Source organism: Chrysochloris asiatica, unplaced genomic scaffold (genome assembly GCF_000296735.1).
Source record: "Chrysochloris asiatica unplaced genomic scaffold, ChrAsi1.0 scaffold00186, whole genome shotgun sequence".
Taxonomy (NCBI): domain Eukaryota; kingdom Metazoa; phylum Chordata; class Mammalia; order Afrosoricida; family Chrysochloridae; genus Chrysochloris; species Chrysochloris asiatica.
The window spans coordinates 2276180-2285135 of NW_006408704.1; the positions used below are offsets into that span (position 1 = coordinate 2276180).

General features: G+C 39.4%; 1 protein-coding gene across 2 annotated transcripts in view; it reads left to right on the top strand.

Annotated features, from left to right (window-relative positions):
• Window positions 1–8956, top strand: part of RAF1 (v-raf-1 murine leukemia viral oncogene homolog 1) — a 125951-nt gene that overhangs the window by 77890 nt on the left and 39105 nt on the right. For both annotated transcript variants that reach the window (XM_006872170.1, XM_006872169.1), the window contains one exon: window positions 5327–5559. In XM_006872170.1, coding sequence (XP_006872232.1) covers window positions 5483–5559 — 77 coding nt within the window. In that variant the 5' untranslated portion in view covers window positions 5327–5482. Of the gene's footprint in view, window positions 1–5326; window positions 5560–8956 lie in introns of those variants that run through there.

The window sequence follows — 8956 nt, forward strand, 5'->3', positions numbered from 1 at the left end:
GAGCTTAACTGTATTCATGTCATTATGGTCAACCCTACTTTGAGGAGGCATTTTTTTCCACAGTTGCTTTCTGAGTGCCTTCCCACCTTCCAGTCCTATATCTGACAATGTTTCTTGGCTATTCGTAGAGTTTTCAGTGACTAGCGATTCGGAAGTCGTTTGTCACTCTTTCTTCCTAGTCTGTCTTTGTTTTTTCTTTCTTCCTAGTCTCTCTTTGCGTGTCTTAGAGGGGGGTTTATCCTGAAGGAACTTGATTATTTGCCTAATGGCTTCCCTGCAAACAACTTGCTTGTTCTTGTAGTAGCCAGTCAGACTGCTATTTTTGTTTTGGATTTTTCCTGTTAGTCTTTCTTTCAAGAAGTGTCTTCTGTTCCTCTAGCTGTTCCAGGCTGGTCTGCTTGTTCTTTCAAGTAGGAAAAAATTAGAAAAAAATAGCAAACAGTAACAACAATAGATGTGCCTTGCTTTACAAGAAAAGAAAAACAGGTTATAGTATGATTATAAACTGGGGACTGCCTATACAGCCGGTGTGGTGCTATGAGTCCTGGTGTGGCACTGTGGGTTAATGCGTCAGACTGCAAAGTCATTTGAACTGCAAGGTTGGTGGTTCAAGCTCACCAGCTGCTCCTTGGAAACCCATACAGATTTGTTATGGGTTGAAATCAACTTGACGGCACTTAACAACAACAACAACACCTATACAGCAGTGACCAAGATTGGCAGGGCCTATTTTCATGGAGGTGTCCAAAAACAATTTAAAAGTAGTAAAGCTCCATCTCATCAGTCAAAACAAGGCCAGGGGCTGATTGTGGAACAGACCATCAATTGCACATATGCAAATTCAAACTTAAGCTGAAGAAAACGAAAACAAGTCCAAGAGAGCCAAACTATGACCTTCAATATATCCCACCTGAATTTAGAGAGCACCTGAAAAACAGATTTGATACTTTAAACACTAAAGACCGAAGACCAGAAGAATTTTGGGATGAAATCAAGAACTTCATACAGGAAGAAAGCAAAACGTCATTAAGAAGACACGAAAGAAGGAAAAGGTCAAAATGGATGTCAGAAGAGACACTGAAACCTGCTTTCCAGTATTGAGATGCTAAAGTAAACAGAAGAAATGAGGAAGTATAAGAGTTGAACAGAGAATTTCAAAGCTCAAGAAGGTAAAGTCAAAAAATTACAACAAAATGTGCAAAGATCTGGAGTCAGAAAACCAAAAAGGAAGAACACACTCAGCATTTCTCAAGATGGGGGAAGTGAAGAAAAAAATTCAAGCCTCAACTTTTGTTATTGAAGGATTCTCTGGGCAAATTATTGAATGATGCAGAAAGCATCAAAAGACTATGGAAAGAATACACAGAGTCACTGTACCAAAAGGAAATGCTTGATGTTCAACCGTTTGAAAAGGTAGCAAGCATATGATCAAGAGCCAATGATACTGAAGGAAGAAGGTCAAGGTGCATTGAAGGAATTGGCAAAGAACAAGGCACCAGGAATTGATGGAATAAAAATTGAAATCTTTCAAGAAAGTGAGGTGGCACAGGAGGCACTCACTCATCTATGCCAAGAAAGTGTTGAAGAGCAAAGATGTCAGCTTGAGGTGTGGGTGACCCAAGCCATGGTATTTTCAATAGCTTCATATCCATGCGAATGCTGGACAGTGAATAAGAAAGACTGTAGAAGAATTGATGCTTTTGAGTTATGGTGTTGGAGGAGAATATTGAAAGTGCCATGGGCTGCCAAAAGAACCAACAGATCTGTGTTGGAAGAAGTGCAAGCTAGAGTGCTCCTTGGATGCCAGGATGGCCAAACTTCTTTTCTCATACTTCGGACATATTGTCAGTAGGGACCAGTTGTTGGAGGACATCATGTTTGGTAAGGTGGAGGGTCAGAGAAAAAGAGGAAGACCCCCCAGAGAGATGGCTTGGCCAAGTGTTGGCAACAATTGTGAGGTTGGCCCATTCTGTTGTTCATAAGGTCACTATGAGTCGGTACCGACTTGATGGCACCCAACAACAACAAGAAATGCCATAAAGAAAATAGGCAGAATTATATGATGGGGGAAGGGAGCAGACTATTTTGGCCAGGCTGGCTAAGAAAACCTCTGTAAAGAGATGTTTTTGGGTGGAGACATTAAAAATGTCAAGTGGCAAGCTTTGCCTGTTTGTGGGGAAAGATTATTCCAGCTGAAAGGAAAAAGAAGTTAAAAAAGTCCTGTGGATTTGAAGCTTGGTATGCTTAGACCTTGTTAAGCAGTTTAGATTTTCTTGTGATGGTAGTTGTTAAGTGCCATCCTGTCGGTTTTGACTCATAACGATCCTGTATAGGGTTTCCAAGGAGCGGCTGGTGAGCTTGAACCTCCAAATTTGTGGTTCAAGCTAATGTTGCAGTGCAGTGCATTAATCCACAGTGCCACACCATGACTGCAGTGAAGGTGGTGGTGTCATTAATTGCCATTGAGTCAGTTCCAACCCCAAAGTGACCCTTTATAAGCTGGTGAGCTTGAACTGCCAACCTTGCAGTTCAAATGGCTTTGCAGTCTGGTGCATTAAACCACAGCATCACACCAGGACTCCAGGTGCTACAAAGAAGAGTGATGACATGAGTTACATTTTTAAGATTGCTTTAACTGCTCTCTATAGATCATCAGGAGCTGAGTCATCACAGACTAACACATACTAGAATTTGTCCTCTGTTTTCTCATTTACTTCTCTCATCATTAGGATGAGTCCTAAATTCCTTCATCTCTTCATCCTTGGCTTGGAAAGCAATCTAAGGGGAAAAAAGAGCTGTAGGTGTATCCTAAAAAGTGGCCTAATGGTAACCTTCGTATAGAGTTACAAGTGAATCAGGGCTCAGGTGTAGCTGCCAGAGGAGGGAGACAGTGTGTTATTGCTACTTAAATGTTGTGGAAACTTGTTCTGCCCCTCTCCCTGACAGATTTAATATAGGTTTACATAACTTTATAGTTTAAAAGTTAAATCCCTCATAATTCCACTGTTATTTTCACTTCTTGTTTTATTTAGATTTTCCCTTTTTCTTTGTTTTTAGTTCTAGTTTTTTCTCCTTTCTCGATTAATATAGAAAAATTTCAAATTATACTTTTATTAGATTTTTGTTTTATCTTAGATGTCTTTTTACATCTTTGCACATTTTATCACATGGATATTAACATAATTTAATTCCATATTAGGAATTTCTTTCTCCCATGTCCAAATTTTCAAGGCTAAGAACAGTGCTGCAGTGAATTATCTTTGTGTTTATCTCCTTAGATACTTTTCTGCAGGATAAATTCCTAGATAATTTTGAATCTTTAAGAAAATAATCAGAATCCTAATAGTTTTTACCATGTTCCTCTCCAAAAAAGGCTATACCAATTTAGCATTCACCAAGGTAGTCTGAGGAGAATGCTATTTTGTGATCTTGAGTAAGGTTTTAAACCTCTCTCTTTTAGTTTCCTCTTTGATTCAGGCATGTACTTGAACATAGTGGATATTCAGGAAGAGAATGTTGGTTGAGACCAAGAGGTTTGGACTAAATGGTCTTTAAATCTTGGCCATTTTAGCTCTTAGGAAGAGTAAGGGATATAGAGTCACATAGACCCAGCTGTGGGTCCTACCTCTAAGGTAAATGTGAGAATGTTTTCAATTGTAAAATACCTAACGTATTTCTGTAAGGATTAAAGGAATGGGGCTGGGGGTAGTATGAGTAAGGTGTGGCACTGTAAAATCAGCACTGGACTGCAGACTATAAGGTGGGCAGTTCAAATCCACCAGCTGCTCCTTGGAAATCCTCTACAGGGTCACTACGAGTCAGCACTTAACAACAAAAAGTATGAGTTGAATGTATGCTTATGTACACTTGCTCATACATAGTTGTTGTGTAGGTACCATTGAGTCTCTAGTATTGTTAAATGCCATTGAGTCAGTTCCATCTTATAGTGACCTTATATAGGGTTTCCAAGGAGCGACTGGTGAATTTGAACCATTGGCCTTCAAGTTAGCAGTCAGTGCATATCCTACAGCATTGTACAAAGACCCCTAGTAAATGTGGAGCTGTCACTCACTAAAAGTCAGAACCAACTCAATGGTAGTAACAGCAACAACACTAGTAATAAGACAAAGCAAGAATTTAAAGCAGGAAGGTTTGAGAAAGACAGTATCTCCTATCAACCTCAAGATTTGTTGAAGGAGACAAACCCTTACTTCTCTACATGATTACTGATCCCCAGCCAGTGCTGGGGCATTGTGTACCCTGACTGCTAAGGCAGAGTATTTAACTTATTTACTGTCATTTTGTGACTATTGTACACTTCAGTAGGAGTTATTATCTATGATGCACAATGAAACTTTATTTTTGGTTAAGTGACTGTTTGTTTTATTCTGTTTTTAAGCTTTCTTTCTACATCAAAATTGAATTATAAATGTTATGGTGAAAACTTTGTGGATTTTAAATTTAAGTAGAGATGTTATTGTTGTTAAGTTCCAACTCATAATGGCCATGTGTAGAGTTTCTGAGAAGTGACTGGTGAATTTGAACTGCCAATGTTGGGGTTAGCAGTCCAGTGCTTATCCCACAGCGCCACCCCAGGACTCCATTTAAACAAAGATGGAATCTGATTGTATTACCTGGCTGTCCTTTGACAAGTAGCATGACTTCTCTGCCTTGTTGCTATATAAAAAATAGAATATATGGAAGAAGGGATTTAAAATCTACGGGCCTCCTATATAAATAAGAGAGATAATTATATATAAAGAGGCTAACATGCATCCTGGCAAAATGAGTTTTCCTTTCTTGAAGGCAGATATTATGATTACACTTTTTTGTATTTCTCATAGTACTAATGCTCATTCTCAAGGGTAGTTCTTCATACTTAATATAGAATTAACAATAACAACAAAGAAATGTAATAGAAAAAGTATTAGGCTTGAAAGTCAGGAGACTTGGGCTCATTCATGTTCAAGTTGGTTTTTAACTGTTAGCATAATCCTTGATAAGTCTTTTGACCTTTGGTTCTTGGTTTCCTAATTTTTGAGTTGTCTATGAGCTAGCTGTTTCATGGGAGAAAGATGATGCTTTCTGCTCCCGTAAATATATACAGCCTCGGAAACCCAGTACAGGGTTGCTATGAGTTGGAACCGACTCCACGGCACATAACCACCACCACCATGAACTATTTTATGATCTCATACTAACAGACAAGTTTTATTTTCTGGTTACCTTAATTAAGAAGTTATCATGCACAAAAATAATATCTTTATAATTACTTTGGGTTAATTGATTTTGCATTCGAATGACAACTATTTGTCTTTCTTACCAGGTTTAATTTTTATTTAAGCTGCATCAATGGAGCACATACAGGGGGCCTGGAAGACGATCAGCAATGGTTTTGGATTAAAAGACTCGGTGTTTGATGGCTCCAGTTGTATCTCCCCTACAATAGTTCAACAGTTTGGGTATCAGCGCCGGGCATCGGATGATGGCAAGCTCACAGATTCTTCTAAAACAAGCAACACTATCAGAGTTTTCTTACCAAACAAGCAAAGAACAGTGGTATGTAAACATTGCCTCAGAGAAAATTTAGCTGATTACCTTGCCTATAGCAAAAGCATATGAGCTGTGTTGCTCATCTTATAGATAAGCAAAATATTCACTGGCATTTAGTGTCTTTTTATTAATTGGCTTTCCGATTACAGGTTTCATTGCTTTGTATAATTGTTGTGTTCCTTCCCACCCCCAACTTTGTCCCATCTCTTGGTCTTATGTTAATACTTTTGTCTAGAATACCTTCCTTTCTCCCATTTTATTGAAATAAATAATACATTCTTAATAGGTTATAGAAGTCCCAGTGTGGCACTAGAAGATAATGCACTGAACCATAAGGTCAGTTTGAACTGCAAGGCCAACAGTTCAGACTCACCAGTCACTCCTCGGAAACCCTATACAGGGTCGCTGTGAGTTGGGACTGACGGCACTTAGCAACAACAAAAAAAAGAGAGAAGGTGTGTGTATCTATATATTGTTGTTGTTGTTGTTAAGTGCCGTCAGTTCCAACTCATAGTGACGCTGTATGGGATTTCCAAGAAGTGGCTGGTAAGTTTGAACCGCCAACCCTGAAATTCAAACTGACCTTGCAGTCCACCAGGACTCGCTCTCTCTCTCTCTACATACATATCAAAGATCTTCTTTGAAGAGCTCTATTAGATCTATTAGATCTTTGGGTGGGAAAAGATATTATTTGCTTCAGAAGATTATTTTGGTATATTTCATAAGCCAAGTCAAGACTGGAAGTAGCTTACAATTTTTAGCACGTTTTCTTCTCTTCTCAAGGACACCACCTCCACCAACCAGACTATTTCAGAGAGTCTGTTTTTGTTGTACCAGATAAAAGTTTATCATGCAGGACAATTTACTGCTCAAAATAAGTTTCTTCTATCCTGGGGGACAGGGAAGGATCTACTACTTGGTTGAAACAGAAAAGTGAAATTGTGCTGACTTTGCTTGCTTGAACATTTGAAAAAACTTGAACTCAAAACTTCAGTGCCTCTCCTAGCCCCCTCCTATTCGTTGTGTAAAATCAGTACATTATATGTAGCCTGTATGTCTAAGTAAAGCACATCCTTAGTTAGGAAGTCCAGTCCAGAATTTTCAGAGTTTGCTTCTAGTCCCATTTTCTCCAGTTTGCTGATAAATTCCTTTAAACTTCTTTTTGAACCAAGAGTGCTAGTTCTATACTAGTGTTATAGTATTGGATATTTAGGTGCATTTTGAACTGAAGGCGAAACTGCAAAGGCTGTAAAATTTGAGTCTCTTTTAGGAGTCCCTGAGTGGCACAAACTGTTAAGCATTGACTACTAGCCAAAAGGTGGTTGTTCAGAATTACCCAGAGGTGCCTTGGAAGACAGGCTTGGTTATCTGCTTCCAGAAGGTCTGCCTTAAGACTATAGAGCATTTCTGCTCTGCACAGATGGAGCCATGAGTTGACATGGACTTGATGGCAACTAAGAACAACAAAGTTGTGGCTGGCAAAATAATTAGTACTAATATTTGAATAGTGGTCTATAGTTTACAAAGTGAGTTTTATCTTTTATTTGTCAACTTTATTTTTAAATTGAGGTTCCAGGTAGGAAGTGGGAGTGTGATGAAGGGAAGCTGAAGACTATCTGGTACGCCTTCTGGGTGTTCCTGTGGCTGTCACGAGACTTTTGTTGAGGTGTTAAGGAAAGATACTGGGGAAACTTCTTCCCTGTCCACTCCCTGTTTGCCTGAAATGATGGGAAACTTTGTTTGACGTAGCAATTACGTTTATGAACTTTTAAGTCCACCTGACAAAAATTTAAAATCCCTGCCTTGCCTGTTACCTATATTATCTAGACAAGTTGCAAACTATTTTGAGCCTCTCTTTCCTGACCTTTATAAAATGAGGCTCATACTTACTGTAGTAGCTGATTCATAAGTAAAGTAACTGAGTATTTTCCACCACTTGTCTGTCAGTTTGTCGTGCTGTGGTGGCTTGTGTGTTGCTGTGATTCTGGAAGCTATGCCATGGGTATTTTGAATACCAGCAGGGTCACCCATGGTGGACAGGTTTCAGACGAGTTTCTAGATGAAGACAGATATTTAGTTACCGAAAAGCCTATGGATAGCAGTAGAACACTGTCAGATTGTCTGATTGGAAGGCACTTAAAATGCGACTGTGTAACAACTGCCTCCTCCAAGTAGAGTTGACCATAATGATGCAAATGGGGTGAAGCCCTCAGGACCTTCATTTGCTGATGGAGCACAACTCAAAATAAAGAGAAACAACTGTAAACATTCATTAATAATCAGAACAAATTGTAAATTGTCAGAAATGAAATGGAGCGCATAAACATCAATATCCTAGGCATTAGTGAGCTGAAATGGACTGGTATTGGCATTTTGAATCTGACAGTCACATGGTTTATTATGCCGGGAATGACAAATTAAAGAAGAATGGCCTTGCATTCATCATCAAAAAGAACATATCAAAATCCGTCATGAAGTACAATGCTGTCTGTGATAGGATAATAGCCATACGTCTAAAAGAGACCAGTTAATAATGCCACTGTTACCCAAATTTACACACCAACCACTAAAGCCAGTAATGATAAAATTAAAGAATTCTACCAGCTTCTTTGGAGTCCTGGTGTGATGCTGTGGGTTAATGCACCAGACTGCTAAGCCTTTTGAATTGCAAGGTTGGCAGTTCAAGCTCACCAGCCGCTCCTTGGAAACCCTATACAGGGTCGCTATGGGTCGGAACCAACTCAATGGCATTTGACAACAACAACAGCCAACTTCTTCAGTCTAAAATTGATCAAACACAATCAAGATGTATCGATAATTGCTGGTGATTGGAATGCAAAGGTTGGAAACAAAGAGGAAGGGTCAGTAGTTGGAAAATATTGCCTTGGTGATAGAAATGTTTCTGGACATCACATCATAGAATTTTTTTTATTTTTCCCTCCCCATCTGAGCAAATGTTTATTATAAGAAAGAGGTGTGTAATGGAGATTGGGGGGAGGGGGCTTAAGGCAAAGCTTAACCCTCATCTTCCCAAAGACTTTGCTGGGGTTTAACAGGTGTTTTGTTTTGTTTTGTTTTTTTGCCCCCCAAATATTTTATTGTGAATTATGTGATAGTTTACATGGGAGACCATTAGTTTTACATTCATCCTATCGTATATCATTTCATTGTCATGGTTACAATCCCCTCCATGCATCATCAACCAACCAAAGGGTATACACTACAAGCCTGCCTCCTGGTCGTGAGCACACAGCCCCTCTCCCTCTCTGTGTCTGAAGTCCTCAGCTGCTCCATCTCTCCATGTCATCGTCTCTGCCTCCTTCTAAGGCATCAGTGCTTCTCTGGGTAGGGTCCCACTCTCTGCTCTTCTCCCTTGATGGTCCCAGGGACCTCCATTCCTAGA